Source organism: Accipiter gentilis, chromosome 17 (genome assembly GCF_929443795.1).
Source record: "Accipiter gentilis chromosome 17, bAccGen1.1, whole genome shotgun sequence".
Lineage (NCBI taxonomy): Eukaryota > Metazoa > Chordata > Aves > Accipitriformes > Accipitridae > Astur > Astur gentilis.
In genome coordinates this window covers 11,867,531-11,889,545 of record NC_064896.1, presented here as the reverse complement: position 1 = coordinate 11,889,545, position 22,015 = coordinate 11,867,531, and the positions used below count along the sequence as shown (strand labels likewise).

At 39.8% G+C, this 22,015-nt stretch overlaps 1 protein-coding gene across 16 annotated transcripts in view; it reads right to left on the bottom strand.

Annotated features, from left to right (window-relative positions):
- The window catches only part of BRSK2 (BR serine/threonine kinase 2), a 324,024-nt gene that overhangs the window by 51,855 nt on the left and 250,154 nt on the right, over positions 1–22,015 (bottom strand). For 15 of the 16 annotated variants that reach the window (XM_049820723.1, XM_049820725.1, XM_049820726.1 and 12 more), the window contains 6 exons: positions 21,013–21,046; positions 20,041–20,109; positions 16,950–17,096; positions 9,445–9,476; positions 3,753–3,917; positions 2,915–3,012 (listed from right to left, as the gene is read on the bottom strand). In XM_049820723.1, coding sequence (XP_049676680.1) covers positions 2,915–3,012; positions 3,753–3,917; positions 9,445–9,476; positions 16,950–17,096; positions 20,041–20,109; positions 21,013–21,046 — 545 coding nt within the window. The remainder of the gene's footprint in view (positions 1–2,914; positions 3,013–3,752; positions 3,918–9,444; positions 9,477–16,949; positions 17,097–20,040; positions 20,110–21,012; positions 21,047–22,015) is intronic. The other variant, XM_049820732.1, reaches the window with a different exon arrangement.

The following is a 22,015-nucleotide window of genomic DNA, read 5'->3' as shown; positions in this document are numbered from 1 at the left end:
TACCTCCATCAGAAAGAGAAAGCTTGAGAGAAGGACAGTAGCCAGAGGGACCATGAGGGAATCAACAGAAAAATTAATGAGAAGGATATTGCTAACAAGCTAAATGGTTCTTTTGTATCAGTCCTTGCTAATCAAGATGCTGGAAGATACTGATTTCCAATTTCTATTTTAAACTATCAAAGAGAAAGACTAAGCAAAAAGAGCAGGTTGTGAAACACACCTATAAATTCAACAACAGCAATTCACAAAAGTTTGATGGAAGATACATCCAGAAGCTTGTATGAATGTCGTTATGCTTCTGATAAAGGTATTTGATTCCTCTTTAAAATTGGCTACAATCCTACACTATACATGGCTGAGGGTAGATATTGTACATATTTTTTAAAAGGGTCTGAGTAAGAAATGACAGGGCACCAAGTCTGTCATCACTGTCAAGTCTAAAGATACTAAAGAAATAGTTAAATACCTGCTATAAAGACTAAAGTGGTGTCATATAAAAGCAGTAGAAGATTCTGCAGAAGCACAGGAATTAAAAGTAGGAAAACCTCCAGTGTTTGCCCTTTTCTTGATTCTCTGGAAATATTTCACATGGAGAAAAAAAATCAAATCTTAGTCTGGATCTGTGATAGTTTTGAGGGTTCATTTTCCTTTTATTTCACATCAGAAAAGTGAAGCCATTCCTAAGGATTTTTATAGTGGAAGAGAGAATTGTATAGGTAATGATCCAATTATAAAGGCATTCATCTGGAAGGTGGGAAGTAAAGGTTCACCTTCTGAGTTTGGATGAGGCACCTATATCCTATATGGCTATTCTGGCCCAATCTCTTGTTCCCTGGTTTATTAAGAAACTCCACCCCACAAAAGCCTTTTTCTCAAGGAGACATTAGTTGACATTCATTCATTTTACTGAGAAGTTTCTCATTTCTCTGCTTTCAGGTAAAGAAAATGGAGCTGGACTTGAAAGATGGTGAAGGTGACCCTTCCCTGGCCCTTTGAGAAAGTTTCATATAGCTGAAACAGACAAAAGGGACACCAGAAGACAGTGCTAGTCTGAGCTGGCCATACTTTTACCTGCATCCATCCTTTCTGAGACCTAAGATGCAAAGAAAAAGGAAAAAGCAAAATACTCCGAGATGCACTTTTTTTTTTTTTTTTTTTGGCAAGAGCTCAGGCAATGCACAACTCTCATGAATGTGGTTTCTTCAAGCTGCTGTTATTAAATCTGTTACTTTTTCTCTGCTCTTCTTTGTGCAAGGCCATTGCTAATGGCTAATGATGAGATATTCATCAGAAGCATGACTGCTCTTAATTAAACCTTGCCCCATGTTCTCAGAGATACTGCTGGGAACAGAGGAGGCGGAACCCCCTGTGGAAGAGGAAATACAACCTACAAACACTCAAAGAATAATGCTCAAAGAGTCTAAAACATGCTGATGAGGCACAATGATACATTCAGAGTAGTGTTTCCCTGTTGGGGAACATTTTCACTCTTTGTACAGAAAAATACAAGTGGAGAATAATATTTCAGTTCAAACCACAAAAATACTTTGGCATGTGGAAGAGAGATATATGATGTATTTAGAGCATAGCTACCTATTCACTTACATGCTGGATATGAAGATTCTGGAGTCACCTTGCTTCTTTTCTTATGACAAAAGCCATTCTAAAACAAGATGATGGTGTCCTTACATGGCAGAATAATCTGTTTGAGTCAAAAGCTGATTAGTAAAGTGCTATAGATGACAAACTGCACTGAGCAAGGGGCTTTTGACCACAGGACCTGCAGTTGGCACATCTACCCATCTTCATCAGGATCCCTGCTAACATGCTCTCTGTACCTCCATCTAGGTAAGAGCTTAAAAATCACTGTGTTGACTAAGAATTTCCATCTCTTCTCCCACAGAAGAGATTTCACCGCAAAATTATAGAGCCTGGAGCCTGGAACTTGGATAAGGTAATAATACAACAAAGTACTAACAAACTTAAGAGTTCAATATTCCACTGCCCTGTAGGCTTGGGAGATTCCAGGCTTTTCAGTGAAAGCACTTTGTTTCTAGCCTTCAAAGTGCTGAAATACAGTCCCTGAAAATCACAACACTACTATGTAAAAACGCTATTTCAGGTCACTGACAGAAGTGACTAATCCTTTATTAGTTAAACTTTTGTCACTCTGCACAGCAAGAGTCACTTATATAGTTAGCTCCTTAGAGAAGCATTTTTCCTGTTGTCTAGATTAGTGAATTCCTTGGTGATCAGCAGTACCCTAAAATACTAATGAACAATTCTTCAGGAATAAAGTGGTATCACAAGAGCTTTATAAGCTACATAATCTTACTGCATATTGTGCTTTTAAAATCTTTCTAAGATAGTCTAGTAACATGGGAGTTCAATGTATGTACTATAAACAGCTAAGTGATATTATTCATACTTTCAACAGTATGTATATATTTACCTACAGAAAAGAGAATGTGTACATATAGAACTTCACAGGGAAACAATGCTACACAGCCTTAGTAGCACAAGTCCAGAAGCAGCACTTCTGCATACTGCATGTAGATCAGTAATTAGAAAATTCTGCCACTAGACTATACTGCTTCTAAACCTCATCTCCTTGCATAGAGCCAGCTTGTAGGTCCACATGGTATTTTTTAAGATCTGGTTCAAGACAAACTTGGATGTTTCTGCACTGTGAGACAGACATGTCCTGAAAAATGAAGCCTTTGAGTTTAACCACAGAACAGACCTGCCTGCCTCAGGCTGAGGATTCTCACAAATGTTGTGCACTATTTCAGTGGGAAGGGTTTGGGTGGTGGGGAAATGATGTTAGGGTAAATATTTCAAAAAAAAAAAAAAAAAAGGCGAAGAGGAACTAGGTGAGATGGGTTCATGGTGACAGAGGTCATATATGTAGTACCTATTTCATTTCTAGGGGGAAGATCCTCATCTTCATGACTAGGATACCTCTCCTTCCGATCAAGCAGAAGAAAATAAATCATTTTCTCTTGGTTTTCTCTGAAAAAAAAAAAAGAAATAAAACCTTTAAATTTGAAGAGAAAAAACCATCAACATGTAGATAAACCTTTCTCATCAAATGAACAGCTACAGTTATTCTAAGTAAGCTGAAAATGGTCATGTATCTGCCAGCTAGATACATAACCCACAAAGCTTTTGAGAACCTTGCTGTCTCCAACAAGCAGCTAGTAAGAACAGGAAATACGATTCCCATGTTGCACACACAGAACAGAGGTATGGGACAGACGAGGTAATGTGTCCACAGGAAGTTCAAATCAAGAGTGGCAGCAAGACAGGTCCCCTGAGCCTCTAAGTGCTCTTTCCACTACGTGTCCCTCTTAACACCTCAGGAAATACATCAGCTTTCAGGCATAAGCTTGAAATAAACAAAAAATTGCCAACAAAGACATATCCAACACAAATAACAGCAATGATATGATCCCCATCCGGACTGCACAGCCCATCTTTTCATGAAGTGACCTTGCCTGGCAGCAAGGGAAGAGAGAGCACCATGCCTCCATTGCTTGTCAGGCTGTGAGCTTCTGACACATGGTGCAAGAAAGGCTCAGTGCTTGCTCCCAACACTTCACTAGCAAATGAGCAGCCGGAGGGTGAGAAGTTGCTACTGGTCCCTCGCAGAGAGAGAGACATTAGTTAAAGCACTCTCTACCTCTCCCCAGGTTTATAAGTATCCCAGCCCATGGACACCCAACTCATATGAAGACTGAGCAAGTGCTTACTCTTCCGACAACAAGTCCTGTAAGAGTTTATTTCGGTCACGGAAGCAGCCTAACGAGTGCATGCTATCTAACACGTCTGGATCAATATCCTCCAAGGAAGGGAGAGAACGAATCTGCACCTTTCGAGGGATTGGTTGCTCTGGTTCTGGCTCGTTCTTACCCCCTCTGCAGAGGAAAGAAGATGAGAGAGAGAAAGGGGGCAGAGAAAGAAGGAGAGAAAAGAAACATGAGTCACAAATGAACCCATACTCTGAAACACAGCCTGCGGCAACAGATGGAAATAGCTTGTTAAATTCCCACTGAGAGACCAGAGCTCCCAACCAGACAGATATTCTTTTCAGAGGAAACCACTGTGAAGGCTAAGAGTGACCAGAACCTTGTGGATTTGGGTCTTTAATGAGAAATGTCTGTGTTCAGTCAGAAAGGCAGTAGGAACTTCACTTACCAGCGCCCTCATAATTTAAGCAGCTGTTCAGCATCCTAATGCCAAACATTTATAAAACACTACGTGGTTTTAGAGATGCTGTCTCATCAGCAGGCCTGACCTCAGGCTATCAGGCTGAAAAGTGCAAGCTGAGTGATTTTCGTTCAAAGAAGGAGCTGCAAACAAACCGTCACTGTTTTTCACCAATTCTGATTACAGCCAGCATTGCAGCAGCTTCTTTCTTTGAAGCTTCCCATGTGATTAAGAGATCTCAGTGTTCAGGCCCCCACTTGACACACTTTAAAAGGTTTTTGGGGAAAGCAGGGTGTTTATTTACATGCCCAAATGAGACAATTTCTGCTTCTCTTCAGACTTGCAAATTTGAAAATTGTGGCTCAAGCGTGATGCCAGAGGTCAGTGGCAGACCTCAGAATACACTGTTAGCGGTAGAGCATATTACTCTTTTAAAAGTAATTAACACAGGCTTCCTGCATAATTATCTCATCCTATTCACTAGGCTCAGGAAATATTGATTATTCGTTGCAGTTAAAGGCCCTTACTGTAAGAAACAGGTCAAGGTGTCAGGGTATCTATAACCGACTGAACGATATATAGTGCAGGCACCCTGAATATTCTTTGATTTTGTTTGGGTAGGCGGTGAACAATTTATGTGAACTCTATCCATCCAAAGAGGTGGGTTTGGCAGTGGTGGTATTTTGGTTGGTGAAACTGTCTACCCTGAATCTTCGCTATTTCTCAATGGATGCTTTGTGCGATGTCGAGGTTTTCATACTCTTTGGGTGAGGTCCTCCCTTCTGATGTTGAGGTTTTCCTACTCTGTGGGTGAGGTCCTCCCTTTCCGTTACATGATGTAAATGTGTGATTGTTGAGTCCAAGCTCCCAGGGTGGGCAACAGGAATCGATAATATTTAAACTCCATAAGATGTCAGCGTTGGCTGTTTATGGGGCTGTGTTTGGGCAAGAGATTCTTCTTTTTGATGCTGGCAGAAGTAAGGTGAACACAACTTGTGAACTTACTTGCGCAGCTTAAAATGCTCTGGGCTCAGATGTGAGCTATCCAAGTATCTACACAGAAAAAGCAGCTCCAACAAATGTCCCTAATTTTTCTTGGGTAGGTTAGAAAGCAACTCTGGTAGGATCACACACATGAGATCAAGGTCTCAGCCAGTGCACCAAAAAGAGAGCCAATAGAGATTATCTCCTCCAATGTAAGAAGACAATACTAAGTCATTGCAGCCAGGGGTCTGATGCTAGGACAGGACAATTACATGCTACACCTTAATCATGGGAGATTGCTAGGTGTTACTTGCAATTTATTTTTAAGCAAGTTGAAATGCAGTTGTGAGGCATCTGCTCTGTTAACCATGTTTGTGGGATGTCACTTGCAGAAAGACTCCTTGGAAATTTTCATTTTATCTTCTCTTGAAGCAGTGAAAATGTGGTCATCCCTTCTGGACACACCATGGAGTCAGCCTCTAGTGTGCATTACATGGGTCATGACAACATGGGTCAGATCCCAATTCTTTTATATTGAGCACCCTGCTCAGTTTTATTCAGTTTAGGGGGCTGGAAGCAGAATATACAGGATAGAGAAAGAATCTGCTCCTTGGGATTCATTCTTGTGTGTCAAACCACTAAAACACAGCTTCTGATGCCCCCCTGGAGTCTCGCAGAAGCGTCTATGTCTTCTGCAATGACACCATGGTCCTGAATCTAAGGGTTAGATTCAAAAATCCTTGTTCAACTAAAGAAACATCTTATTCCTTGAGTGCCCTGTCTTTAAGAGGTAGCTACTCCTACCTCTTATGATCAGGATGTAGCTCTCAGCAGGTAATAAGCAATGATTAGATCATAACCTTGCACTATTAAAGCCAGTGATGACCTTGTCATTAAGATAAATTCTTGAAGGATGCACCTTTGAACAGCAGCTGAGTGTTTTGGGTTTTTTAATGATCTGCAGTTCACTTTTAAAAAATATTGAATTAATTAATCATTCATTATGTTATAAGCAGATGTCCTTAAAGTAATCTAAAGAGATTAAAAAGAATTATTGTTTTGGAAAATTTCCAGAAAATCTGGCTTTCCTACTAGTTGCCCTAGTCTATAGCAGAATATCACCTGCAAGCTTCTTTTGTATCAATCAGCATGGGAGCCATTTCTAGAGAGCACAGTTTGCCATCGTCTGTGCATGAAAAGTGGCTTTTCCTTATGCCCTGTCCTGGTCAGCCTCAGACATAGTCAGGGATTTTCACACCTCCTCATCAGGTACAAGCAAAGTCTGCAAAGAGGCATGTCGTCATTTGGCAACACAATTCAATGCTTCAGGAAATGAAAATCACTGGGTCTGGGCTGTGATTGGCATGACTGTATTGCCTGTTCCATTCTCATTCTAGCAGAGAGTGACAAATTTGTTGCATTTCAGCCCACATCGACATCAAACAATGTCACACAATGAATACTGCAAATCACGTATGTTTTTTAAAGGCCCGCATGAATGTAATTGCTGCTTTAAAACCCATCCTCTTTTGTGAGAATTGGTGCATACAATGGCTGTGATTCCAGACCAGGGCGGACTTCTTCAGCCTCTCCATGAAAATCCCTCATGAATTTCACCAAGATACACATTTGCATCAGTGCAAAGCAAAGTAGAACCGGTATAGTTATTCTTTTTCTGGTTTTAGGAAATTTGGTACCTTCACAATTCGGGCAATAACTCAGTGTTACAGGAGTATGTATTTACCATAAGAGCTAATTTTATTTGCCCTCTTGCTTTATTAAAAAAATGTGAAAATAACCGTTGGTTATTTGCTGATTTATGATAACCTGCACTTGAGGTAAAAAGAAATTATTTCAATTAAAAAGGCTTAAAAAACCTCACTCAATTAATTTGTGTGGGAGAGCAAGAAGAACTGGAGGTTGGTGATGAAAGGTTTCTCTGGTTTCTTTTTTCCTTTTTTTAGGCTTGTGAATCATGATTTCAACTTTCAAGACCTCTTTCTCTTCCTGCCTAGTTTGCAATTAAATCTTTTCCTCAGTTTTACTGTAGCCTTAATATTTATTTGAAGAATTAAGTGAAATCACTTGTATGTTCTGAGTACAACCTTCAGGTCAGCAATCTATATGTGACAAAGAATGAAGATTTTACATAGAGTATCAGTGTTACATGAAATAAAGAAAAATTGAAAGACACGAGCAAAACAGCCACGGAGTAAAACACTTATAATCCCTCCTTCTCTGTCAGCATCAATATTTCCAGGCAAAATGAATGCAAAGAGGCTGTGAAACATTACCAGATGAAAGTAGTTGAGTTTTGGAGGTAGCAGGGTTATTCACAGACTAAATTTAGCCAAAGGAGGTTAACCTCCTTGAGTCAATCCATAGGCAGTACAGAGAAAATGAGAAAGAGACTCAGTAAAAAAGCTATTTTGAGCAGAAACTTCATTTTAGGCAATCTGAACAGACTTCTGGAAGAGCTTTTCTCTCTCTACATTGACTACACCGGGAGTCTAGGGGAGACTTGCTTTTGCAAAACTCAGTTTATGCTTCTGAAAACAGCCTTGGATGCTATTTCCATTGGGGTAAAAAACTGTTTACTGTGTCAATCATCAGAGAAGCTGACCTTCATCAAGAAATACATGAAAATGTTCAAACACTTATGTCTGCAAAGAAAAAAAATTTTCAAATTCTAAATCTAGAATAAAGTCATGAAATAACACCTGCCTAATTGTACATGTGAGCCTGGGACAACAGTGCTTCGACAGGTGAAAACTTCCAGGCAAAAATCTTCAGGAGAGTTAGAATAATAATATAAGTGATCAATGACATTTCATTTGATTTCCTATTCCAGTTCTGATCAAAGCGCAGAGAAAGTCAGCTGATTTCACTCCATGAAGAAACAGAGGGGACTGGCTGTCCAGTCTGATGTAAACAGCATTTACTTTTGGAATTGCTAGTAGGACACTATAGGAGGGGTATTTCAGAGATTACAGTTAGAGATTTCCCCCCTCCATTTCTCCTACATTTATCCATGAGAGTTTAAAAGAAAAATAATACCTGCAGCAAACAATGCTCCAGTCCTCCTTTGGTTTAAAAAAGTGCCATGTCAACTGGTAAGTGGAGAGAGCATGAAAAAGCCATGGGCAGAGTGCTGCCACCATTTCAGCTGAACTAAGAAAAAACCATGTTATTCAACAAACTGCTGAACGCCCTCAGGTCCTATCAAAGTCAGATAAATCCAGAAGTGAACATTGCCCATAAGATAGAATTAGAGAAAACAAAACAAACCCCAAAGTTTATTTGTTTCCTGGTGACAGGCTTAAATATCAGTTCATATCATCCTCAAGTATTTCCCAAGAACAATGATAGGATTATGAAGGCAGAACTTTCCTTATCACCCACCTGGAGAACCTGTAGGTACGCTGACCCCAAGAAGCATGTACCAAACCATCATTCCCTTGTTTAATATGTGAAGTATTCTCCTTAGTTTGATTAGGTTATCATCAATATTAAAAAAAAAGTTATTTACTTAGGTTTCTTGAAATACTATTAAGGCTACACAAAGTGCAAGGTCACTTTTAAAAGCCATCAATCTTCCTTATACCCAAACCACTAGACAGGTGCATACTTTTCTCACAGACCTCCTGTTTCACTGTCAAGACTGCTGCTTTTAATCAAGTCACAGAACTACTCTCACATCAACAGGTTACAAGGTCAGAAGCAGCCTCTTAGCTTGCTGCGAAGAAGAAGGAGTAGGGATTATGAGACAGAAAAGCTCTTGTTCACAGGTGCTTACTTATCAATATCATCATTTTTGTTTCTACTTCAGAGAAAAGCCAAGATACCAAGAAAGAACAAATGAAAGCTTTCTTGTCAAGAAGGTATTACAAAGGATTGTCTGTAGCACTTGGATAGCAAACTAAACACGGCTGTTAGTTGGGGTTTTTTTTACTGATCACTTGCAGGTATCCTTTTAACACAGAAAGTTGCTGGACTGAACGTCTTATTTCAACAGTTGTTAGCCTCTGTATAAAAAGTTCCCGGCTTGAATCATATATAGATGAAATTATATCAGTAGCAAAGGATTAAAAAAAAAATCAGATGCCTTTCTGTCCTCTACCCCTTTCTCCACCTCTATGAAAGCTGCTTTCAAACTCCAGTCTCTCTCTTTAGAGTTCACTAGAATATCAGCTCCTGTAACAGAACCAATAACGAATGCATGCAAAAGTGAATTAAAAAAGTGTTACTTACATATACCATATGTGTTTCTGAATATGTTCTAGCTGTAAATGAGAAGAAAACAAGCAATCAGTGCTGTAAAACAGAAAAGGTAACTCCACAAGACATCCTTATTAAAGGCTTATTCAAGTAAGTCCAACATTCCAGAGATGGATGTGTGCAAATAACAGGAACTTTATGCTGCATAAAGAGCATGCTCATCCTCACTCACCCCACTGGAAATGAGGCTATAATTCCAGACATAAGGAATCACTCAGGAACAAATCCCAGCAAAATAAGTAAGTACAAGGCTTCACAGACAAGCATTTTGGCAATTTAAGTTTTTCCCTTCCTAAGCCCTTCCCCCCTATAACCTAACTGAAGCTAACAAACTGCTCCTTTCTGTATGTGCATAATAGCTGATTCTTTACACCTAGAGTTAACTTCTAGCTTTGTTTTGGAAAAAAAGAGAGAGAGAAAGAAATAGAAACAGGTTCAAACAGATAATGTGAATAAACAAAAGAAATTGCTCATGTGTGATATGACCTTCTACCAGGACCCATTCTTGATTGGCTTCACATTTAACATTAAAATCGAAAGACCTAGTAGAATAAGGTTCTATGTCAAAATAATATCATTTTTTTGTTCCAGCACCTGAACACCAGACTGCAAATTTCTTTTACTTCCCTGTTTCACACATGAGCATTTTACTGTGTAATGAAGGACTGACCAAAGCTGAACACTGGCCTTGTCCACCTATGGATGGCAGATCCCAGCAAATGTTACACAATGACCATGTTTTCCACAAGCATGGGGGAAAAGAAAGCAACACTCTTTTTCCAAGAGAAAGTCTTAACAGTGCAGAGAACAAACTGTTCATATGATATACTTAGAGCAGAACCTTCCTAATCTGTTTTTTTTGAAGCATCATCACAGTAGAAAAGAACTTTTTAAAGATGCTCAGGGATTATTCATTATGTGCACAATATCTCTGATATTCCTCACTACAAAGCACCTTTGTACGTGCAGAACAATATGCATGTTCACTTCACACAGGCTTGCATTTGTGCAACAAGCAGGTGGGAGGCAGGGGAGACCTGGAAGGAAACTCAAGTGCTAACAGCTATAAGATGAAACCCATTAAACTGGTCAGGAAGAACGGTGACAGCTGTCCTGCTCTTATTACTTTCCACTTCAATTCCAGAACAATGAGAATCAGAGAGAAAAAAAAGAAAAAACAGAGGAACAGACAAACAACAAAATCTCAGAGATAGAAAGTAGGTGTTTGCCACAGAGAGCAAGGAATCAGAGACCTCTGTGCTATGGAACAACAGCTCCGTGCCTGGGAGGCCAGGAATACCTGAGGTCAGCTCTATATGAGACAATTTTTTAAGTGAGACAGGGCTTTTCCTGAAAATAAAGAAACAAGGGAATGCAGCTTAGGAAAGCATGACAAGAGGCTGCAGGGATCAGTATGAGAGACAAACAGCCTCCTTTAAAACCAAGACTATATCAACACTGCAATCAGAGGTACAGTTGGTACTCGCATATCTAGCTGTCTTCTAACCAGAAGACAGCACCAATGCCCCCCAGTACACACATCTATGGGCCCAGGCAGACTTGCACAGCTTCCAGTTGTGGCCTCAGTTCTGCCACAATAATTTCCCTTCATCACAATTTCCCTTGCATTAGGTAGTCCTTTTATCCCTGCACTATTAAGAGAGAGGTGGAATATTCCTGACACACTGCCATCTCCCCTGACCAGCTTAACTCCAGACAAGATACACATTATGAGCGTTCCCCCAACAGCATGGAGATGCAGCCCTCTTCCTCCTGGTTCTTTGCAAGCTGAGGTGCAAACACAGAACATAAGAAGAACCTGTTTTGTACAGTTCCATGGGACAGGATTTTAGCATCGTTACTTATCAGGTCCATAGTACTGTGAAGATCTGCTAAGGAGTGTACCATACCTCCTTTGTTCAGTAAAACTACCCAATGAGATGTGTATCTACTCGTTATTTCATATACACCACATGGAGGGTTAGAGACATTAATGGTTTCAGACAAGATGCAGATGATACAGCTAAGCGATGTCCAAGCCTCTTTCATGCTTGCTTCTCCTGCTACATTTTCTGTCTCCGTGGGTCACATTGTTCTTTTGTGCCTCTGATATGCAGAAATGCCATGGCAAAGCAGACAACAGCACTTCATGTTCTGAGTCAGAGAGGGGGAAGAAAGAAGGGTCACCAGTTCATGTCTTAGTCACAGAACCTCTGGGCTCCTTCAGAGAAGGTGTCAAAGAGAAATCCCTTCTGCCCATTCCTGCTGATCAACCTCCTTCAAGCTCATGAACCCATAGCATTGTTCTGAAAGAGAAGCCCCGTAGCACCTTGATATACATTTGAAGGTGTATAAGAGCTCTCATGGTTGCTGTTTACCTACACATCTGCCATTCAATCCACATCAAAACCACTGCTGTGAAGTACGTTGGGATATCCCAGATACGAAAAATATTCTACAAAACCCATTTCTATTCTGATTCAAACCTAATTGCATTGAAATGTTATTACAAGTGTGCTTGCTGCTGCCAACATCTTCACTGCTTTTTTAAAGGTAATTAATTAATGCTTTGTTGCTTTTCATCTGCATTAAAGTGACAAGAGGGTTATGGGAGGGCGATTGGTTTTGACAAGGAGAAGTCTGTATGCTTTTTACTATGCAATGCAGGGGAGGGAGATACACAGTGGGAGCTAATCTCACTCCTCCTGCCTTCATTTAAACACAATGTTTAAATGCATTTAAGTGACGAAGGCATTTAACAACCCTTCCCAGAGGGTTCTTCTTGCTGTTTGCACATGAGTTTGCCAAATTTAATGCCATTTCATGGAAGCTGTAAAAATGCTGCTTCCTAGTATCTCCTAGCCACTGCAGGCAATTGTCTCGTGATGCCATCTCTGAAACAACAAAACATGCTCAGATCCATTGCACGTACACAGTCAGAGGAGAGACTTCTGCAAGCTAAAATGCTGTAATGGAAGGAGAGGGGAAATTACTTTATCATGGGTTTATGTAAAAATACTTCCAAAATATATTAAAATTGTATACTAAAGTAGCATCTAGGAGCCCCACTCACAGATGAGATACCCATTGTGATACAGAACTGTACAAGCTTATCAGAAAAAGAGGTCTCCTCCCCCAAGGAGCTTACGTCTGAATTCTAAGGCAGGGAACAACAGATGGAGACAGACAGGCAGATGGAAAACAAGAAAGTGCTGTCTACATCCTCAGCACTGATCTCAGCAGAGTGGTTGCCAAGCTAAGAAGTTCTGACCTAAAGAAAAACTTTCTCAAAGTCTGTGGATATGGATGAGGGCTTCTGGACTTGAACTCGTGTCAAATTTCAAACTTCCCTGCCCAGAAAGGGAACAGTCCCAAACCCATCTGGGCACTAAATTGACCCATATCTCAGATGAATCTTCTTCATTCAGAAGATCCTCTAGTCTAAGCTTTAAACCTGCTGTATATAATGTCAAGGTAGAGGCTTTTCCTGACCAAAGGATTCAAGCTGGCAGTGCAAACAGCACTGGTAAAACCATTATCTGTGTCAGTACTAGCAGCCATACTATAGCAGCCTCCATGGACCTTGACAAGGCCAAGGTATCACTGAGGTACGTGCACGGTGCATGAATAGACCTTTGGCAGCCAAGAGCTTACAGCCTAAATACAACAACTGGACAATTACCTCCATTCTACAGGTAGTAAAGTGAGATAATTTAGATGATGTGACAGGCACCTTACTGTAAGATCTTCTAGAAAAATGCAGAAGGAATCAGGTGAGTTTTCCCTTGTTCATTTTTTTAAAATTCTTTAGATGCTGTGGTCCATCATTAGCATACAACAGACCCAAGAAAAAACAGAATCAGAGAGCAGAGAGGAGGTTCTAAAAATGTGTGTAATTTAAGTTGGATAATATTCAGGGACAGGTATTTCAGACTACGTGGACACCCAACATGGAAGACAAGTAATTTTACTCTGGAATAAAAGGTCAACACTGGAATAATAACAGCTTTGTCAGAATAGCTTATTCTGCAATACCTGCTCTGACCCATCTTGTTCTACAGACAAAGTTTCGATAATGTTCATCCATCTTCAAATGGAAAGTGGACCAAAAGCTCCTTACTTTCCCCCCTTTGCCTTTGTGCTTCTGTAGAAGAAAGTATTGGCTGCGAATGTAAATGGATTCCACTACAGGAGTTGTAATTCTCCACTGTAGAGATGCTGAATCATTTGAAACCTCCAAGGAAAAAATCATTCACTTTCTGAAGAGCACATAACTGAAAGAAACCTCATCCTGCGGTACTGCAGGCACCGAGAACACTTAATGTCTTCCATAAACATTCTCAAACTTAAAACTAGTTCACTTTTCCTTCCCAACACTAATCCTACTAGAAAGCTGTCCCAGAACCCCACTAATATGGCTAAAGTGCTTCTGCTAATCTCTAGCCTACTTTCACGTAAGGCCATTTGACATACATTTGTTTTTGTGCCAGTACCTTCCTTTAGTTTAAATAATCCTTCTCTCCCTAGTAATTACCTCTCATGAATATGCAGAAGACCAGTACAACCTTTCTTAGACATCATCTGTGTAGACTAAGTGGAGCTCTTTTAGGCTGTACTATTCAGACAGGCTCTCTCAAATGCTGACCACCTCAGTACTCATTCTTTGTTTGATGTCATCTTTCATGAATATGGGTGGTCAGCAATATCATGACCAGCAGCTAGGATCAACTGTTGCAGTGTAGTGAAAGAAAAACATTGATTCTTTTATTTTAAAGCATGTTTAGTAAAACAGGCCCAGTAAAGGAGAGTGGTCAAGGATGTCCCACTAACCATACTTGAGACTACGTAATATATGGTGAGCGTGAACAATATTCCACTAAGATACAATAAAGTCTTCTTTCCATAAATGAATCGTATACAAAGAAAGGTAATGCCTATTTCTTAAGGCAGGAAAGGGCCAGCAACAATAATTCTGAGTACCCTCCTCTCCATTAATCCTCTCAAGCTCTAACAAACACTGAATCCGAATGATGACAGTTAAATGTGAATGCTAGTTCTGTTTTTGTTGATCATTTTAACAGATGGACTGGGGAAGGTGTGGGTGTGCTGTGAAATGGCAATTACTGCAGGGAGGGAAATGCAGTTGGATGAAAAGGAAAAGAGAAACAAATCAAAAAAAGGAATAAAGCAGAGAGGGAAAGGAAAAAATGAAAGAAAAAAATTCTAGTGACCTTACATTTCACTACATTTTTCTGCTAAATTCACCAGTGACATATTGAGCAAATGATCAGTAATGGTAAGAGCTACATCTGTACTTATTGTACCCAAGCCACAATTTTGCTCAGATCTTTGTATAAATATCAAATTGATTCAAGTGAGATATTTTCTAGGAATAGAGCCTTCCAAATAAACCCATATTTATACCCCTTTTCACAGGACACAGCTAAAATAGAATTCAGATCTCTCCTCAAAATGAACTATATATTCCTAGCTCCTGTGCAGTAAACAAAGAGCTCCCTTCCGCCTGGCAATCTAAGCAACCAGCACGCTAACAGCATGAAGTGTGACAGCAGCAGGGACAGCAAACCGAGAGACCCTGAAATAATGAAAATAACATTGCAGCTAATAATAAAGAGCTATCCTTTTTTCCTCCCGGCTCTCAGCTCTTGAATATGTTTTACTTCAAATTCTTATTCACAATTCACTGGCTAGTGCTTGTCAATAACTATCTGATCTGGGGTTTTTTCCTCCCCAAGGAAATATGAGCTTAATTTTAATCAAGAAAAGGAGGGGGGGCTGTCACTCTGGGACCTTGATTTACCTTAACTGTTTTCTCTCTTATGCGTGTATATTCTCTGCTGTATTGCACAATTCAAAACGTTTAGGAACTATGCTCTATGGAAAAACTCATTCAGGACAATTTGAAGATCTGATGACTGGCATAAGCAAAAATCAGCACTAAGATGTCTGACAGAAAAAAAAACACAACAGGAAAACTGTTATGTTTACATTATTGAAAGGAAACTAAGCTAGAGAGGGACATGGTGACTTTCTTGATCATGAAGAACAGCTGTCTCATCTCTCAAGGTATAGCCCTAACTTCTGCAGTGTTCTTTCCACGAAAATACTTGGAAAAATAGTTTTCTTTCTTTAAAAATCTGTTAAAAAAAGGCCTTTTAAAGTGCCTAATATTTTGATGGGTTTTTCTTCCAATCACTGCTACTTAACGTACTGCAAACGTGATGGCTACTGGGTTTGCAGAAGTAGGGATACTAGTAATAATAGCATGAAGAACTTTTCACCTGCATCACCAAATAGAGCACGACCTGGTTTTGTTAATGAATGAAAGAAAAACCCAGCTGCAGCTGTCAGGTAATACTGTAAAGAGAGTTGTGAAGGGAGTTTCAGTTCACTTCTTAGCAGACAGGTGTCTGCATCCCGAAAGCACCATCACAGCTGGCACAGACTGATGCTGCTGTTAGCAATCTCAGCAGAGAGGCCAAGCAGTGATCTGAGAGTTTATTTATAAATATTTTAGCAGACTGAAGAACCAGGAGGAGTTTTAAATTTACATTTCTTTATACATACTCCCACTCAGAATCTGTGAGCTTAGTAAATCTGTATAAAATCATCACCACAGCCTGACAATAGGATTTACAAGGGCAATGTACCCATAAAGGCAGACGCCTCCACTGACAAGCAGGCAATCTTGCTTTCCAAAATGATTTTAATTGCTAATTTTTTTTAATTCCCCAAAACATTAACACATTGTTAATGAAGGATACAATCACTACACAGTGCTCACCCTTGCAGGGTCTCCTTTGTAGTGATGGGATGTATCCTAGATGCAAAGACTCAGTGCTGAATGCCAGGAGCTCAACACTGTGGGCCTAATCGTGCTCAGGACCCCAGGGCACAAGATGAAAGAGCGGACTGCAAGACATTTGCTCTGAACGCTGCTAGAGGATAATGCAGAGCAAATGCAGGATGGAATACAATGCAGGTTGTGTGGCATGAAGTGAGAGGCCATCACTTTTGTCAGAAATGTAAGAAAAGCATACTCTGTTTAATAGCAAAGCTTCAAATAACAGTTTTGACCTTCAAACAGTTATATCACGTCCCCGACAAACTGCTGTACCAGCCAGGAGAGCCAGACAACCGAGGTGGACTCCAAAATGTGCTAATGGGTCAGTAGCACTGTGATGACATTACAAGGGATTTCTTCTAGATGACCACTGTTACATATGACAGAGAATTATGAGGCTAGAGAAGAGACACAAAGGTAATCCGCCCTCAAGATTCAAAAGAGAAGGTAATTAACTTCTTCCCAAAGACTCCACCAACTCCACTCATTCTTTACCCAGGAGGAAACACACAGGAGTGGCAGTAAATCAACCTTTCCTTAGTTATTCAACTGCAACTGCAACAACGTGACAAATAAGCCTTGCTCACATGACTTGCAGCAAATGCCTTCTTACCGTGAGACGTTTCGAGGCGTCCACTTCAATCATCCCCCGCAAAAGGTTCTGACAGTCCGGGGGGATAAAATGTGGCATGTGGAACACTCCACGTTTCACCTTCTCCAACAGTTGCCGCAAGTTGTCGTCATCAAAAGGCAGAGCACCCTGCAGGAATGTGACAGACAGAGGGGTGGATGGGAGAGAAGAACAAAAGTGAATTAGAGAGGGCAAAAGGAGAAAAGCCAGGATAAACACGGTGAGAGAATGGAAAAGAGGAAGTCAACTCACAAGGAATTATTATAATAACTGAAAAACCTTTTTATCCATTGAAAATGAGTAATTTCTTAGTACTGCTCTATTTTCTCCAACATAGGAAACAAAACTGAGGACATAGATTTTTATTAGACCTTTAATTAGAAAATGACTACCAGTATAAAACATAATACAAAATATGAAATTGCCTTTCCAGGCAAATTCACCAAAGATGCATGGATTCACTTAAATTCAGCTCAAGCTTTTGATCTGCTGGTATTCCTCCTGGGCATACTTTCGCAGCAGCAATGTTTATCGTCTCCTTATTTTTAATCTTCCTAAGACACATTTATTGCAGACATTGAAAAGGAGGTGAACAGAATTTGAGAGGCTTTCAGTAAAGAACATCCTCTTTCTGATGGAGCAGTGAAATGACACAGCTGAAAGAAACCTAACCAACATTAGCCTTTGGAAGCAGCAGACATTCTACCTGTTTAATATACTCCATCCAGTTCCCATGCTGTGGTCAGGTCATCAGTTCCTACTGCTTCCCTACTGTAGCTCACTTACATGAATGGCTTGAGGTTTTTTTAGCTGAAATTACATTTTGAATAGATCATCAGCTTGCCACAAAAAGCAGCAAAAGACCTATCCTTGCTGCAAGGACAAAAAGGAAAAAAAGAAGTTGAAATCTTTAGGATAACTCCACCAACTGAAGCAGATACTCTTTTATAGCAAGTCTGCACCTTTCTAGATATTCTCACTTCCTTCTTTCACTGACTAATTCTAGGTGCCGAGCTTCCTTGATTTCCAGGATGGTTTGTGGGAAGCTGCAAGCTGTCAGCTGCTGTGATAATGAAGCTTTAAGTTGTCAATTCTGGCACTGCTCTTACTACAGCGAGTAGTGCATCTGTATAAGCAATCCCGTATCTTTGGTTTACGGAGACCAACAGCTCCATTTACAGAAGCCTCAGAAAGCCCACCTGATGGCAACCGCTACTGGGCACTATTTACTGTTGTTTGTTCATTCAAGTGGCCTTGAAGAGAGAGAGCCTCCCTGCCTTCTGTAACCAATCCCCTGAGTTACCTACTCTTTTCCTAACCATTCCAGACTTAAAGGAAAATCAATTCTGATAGTTCAGTACTTTGGCTAATGCAATTTAAGCGACGATGAAGTCAGCAAGGCTGCTTTGTGGCATTTCCTGAAGGTAACAACTACAGCTCTTTTATTACTACCACCTGCTATTATAGCTTGAGACTTTTTGTAGGGTTTGTCCTGACATAATTAACTGGAGAGCTCTGCACTCTCCGTCAATAATAGACTTATTTCAATCGTTTTTCAGGCTCATGTATATATGTAGGAACAGTTGAACATGCAGCAACAGAGAGATACCAAATCTTGAGAGAGAATCCCCCTGAAATGAAAAGCCCACTCCTACAAATCCTAACCATCTTGACACATTCTCTCTTCTATTTTTACAAATTCAAGAAGTTATATTAAGAGCTCATTATACAGTTCTATTTTATCAGCCATGAAAATAGCTGCTCAGGAGATGACCAGGTGCTATCTAGTGAGATAGTTAAAATTCTTCCCTGGCAACATCAAGATAAAAAATCTAAAACTTCAAGAATGTCAGTGAATTGTAGTGACTAAAAAGAAAAAAAGAGTAAGAACAGTTAAGGTGAATTAGAGCATCATACTGAGATTAATTCAAGGTTATTTTGATTCGGGCCATTAATAAAATTATCATCAAATTTTTTGAAAAAAAAAAATATCCTTTAACATTTTCAAGTATTTTAAACAAAAATAATGTGCAGAATCTAATTCTGACTGTACATTGTACAAGTGTTTTTGTCAAAATAAAACATTTGAGTGAAGTAATTAGGTTTACTAATAAATGTACAAGGACATCAAAATTTGACTTCAGGCCTGTTATTTTTATAACTGTAGATGATCATCTGAACTATTACAGCTAAAAAAAACTTAACATGCACATAAAATCTATTCTCATATACAGCATTCAATCTGTACATGGTATACGCTTATATAAACATAAACTGTATTTTCCTACATTATACTATAGAAATTGCGAACAAATGCCAAGGCTATCTGCCTCCAGCTGGACATCCCACTGTTGTATGTTTAGGAGTACTACATTGCCACTGCAAATCAGAATAAATTCCACAGAGGATTGAAACTTTGATCAACAGAAGGATAAGTTACAAGATACCACATTTTGAATACTAAAGAAAGTATTACTGCGCCAGATGGAAACTAATTTAAACTTTGTACTACTGGCTCACTTTTATATTCCCAAGTGTACCAAATTAAAATGTAGCTTGATACTTGCACGAAACAAAATTGTTGCGCTCAAATCTTCTCTTGTTAAAACACTACAGTTAATGTATGCATATACCTACTGAAACACATACATACATACAGCAGACAAACCAGAACACTCCCCAAACCCAGCCATATTTTGATCCTGTGAAGGACAACTTATTGGATGCTCTCTGTATCCTGGAGTGGCAACCCTGCACATCCTTTGCCATCAAAAAACATGCTGCAGTATCACAACACAGCAAAGACCATTTATGGAGACAAGTTTTTGACACTTGTTTATGCTTTCCTGTGCAGGGCCGCATCATTTCAAAGCAGCAGTGAAATATTCCTCATGCTTTTTGCCTTTGGGACTGATGTAGAAATAAGAGGAAAGGATGCAACTGAGAGATACAAAAACAGGGGAACTAAAAAAACCCCATCTGTACATGATGTCAATAGAATTGCCATTAAATACAGCAGCATTTTCAGATTTTTCTTTTCTTTTTAAAGGATAGTGCAAGGAAGATGACTCACCACGAGCAACGCAAATAAAATGACTCCGCAGCTCCAGACGTCTGCTTTTCTTCCATCATATTTTTCACCCTGCACAGCAATGACACAGACGTTCAAAAGACTGCTCACTAGCAAATGAATTAATTATCCTTGAAGAACAAGAGAGGGGAGAATGGGAAACCCCACATTTTAATTCAGCCACCTGCTTCCCAAGGTGGCCTTCTCAACTCGGAGGCCATGACACAGCCCATTAATAGAATTTTTATGAACATTAGTTTACAGTCTTATCTGGGATCTGCGAGAATAGGCTCAGAAGTGGGGAGCAGGGCAGGAATGGTCAACAGCTCACAAATGATTAGATCTGGCACTTAAACCATGTCAGAAGTGTATTAAGGACGTCAAGAAGGTGTTTTTCTCTTCCCTGGTTCTTCAGGGAGCTTGTCACCAGTCATGTTACTTGCAAACTCATAGTATTGTCTGGACAGTTGCTTCTGTATACTTCCTGCTTGGCTTTACATTAAAGATATGCTTTAAAAGAGGGCAACCTTGGCCACTGAAATCTTGGATACTTATTTTCAGAGGACAAAGGGAGAGTAGAGGGAAAGGATAGTTCATATCATTTAATGGAAACCAACATCACTGACAGGCAACCCCGGCTCTTCTACTGAAATGACAGCTACAGCAGAGACAGGAAAGCGTAGGGGACTGCATCCCCTGGGTGGAAAGATCAAGTTAAACGAGGCTACTGTATGTCTGTCGGATCACATGGCACAAAGGGTACTGTGAGAATAACACACGATCATTTCCCTCATACAGTCTATGTAGCTTGATTCAGGGCTGAGCCAAACAAACAAAACCGTTGTTACGTTCCTTGTGTCCTTTCCAATGCTGTCTGCCTTGGCCAGATTTCCTGTACAGAGGGTCTATCTGTGTACTTGCAATGAGTGACACTTTAAAAAATGTATTTATACACACTAACGTTAACCAACTTACCCGGATGACTTCAGGGCAAGCATAATGTGGTGATCTGAAACATAAAATACAGTCAAATGAGCATGTAACAGCCTTGTATATATGGATTATGTGCATTTCCATTTTGTTTAGCAGAATCATGATTGGCTCGCTTATATAGAATGCAAGTGTGCAAAACCAGCACTTTTTTCCTTACCTCAATGACAACATATTTCTAAGAAACTCAGAAAATGGTCAAGAAGCAACATAATTCAAAGTTCTATGGCCATACTAAGAATTTCTTAAAAGCAAGGAGGGAAGAGAAGACCAGGCATATTCTGTGATTATATAGAATTCCAGCCCTCTAATCCCACCCTTTAACTAGGCCCTGAATCTAATTAGAATAGCCTTTTATAAGAAAAGAGACAGAACAATATTTTCAGACCAAACACATGCATCCCTAAACCACGTCTTGCATCTCTTCTGCTACGATTGCTCTCAATTATTCTAGTGGTCATAAAAGCCAACAGTACATGATTCAACATGCATTTTTTTTTCTTTCAAAAAAATAAAAAGGATGGACAGTAGTACACTACCTAGTGAATTAATATATTCTTTTTGCATCCTTCTACCCATATATCTCTGGCTGAGAATAGTTAATTACTTCAACTTGCCAGGTAATCATTTTAATTCCTAAAGATTATAGCCACAGCTATTTATTTTATAGCCTTCATTAAAGTAAGTTGACAAGTAAAAGGGATGCAAACTGTCTGAGACCTGTGGGCAAATCATGCTATTGTTTATACTGACACCTCCCAGCAGTCCCTAAGCCTGTCTTCATTTGTGCATTTGTTTCTTGTGACAAATGCAATCATGGCTGGGCAATACATGTCTCACAAAGTAATGAGCAAAACAGAGGCACAATGAGGTTAGCTTTGTGCTAGGATGCTACATTAATGCCCAGTGAGACAGCCCATTAATTGAATTTCCATACACACTACACTTATCTTATGGCAAAATATCATCCTGTGGGCATGGAACGCCC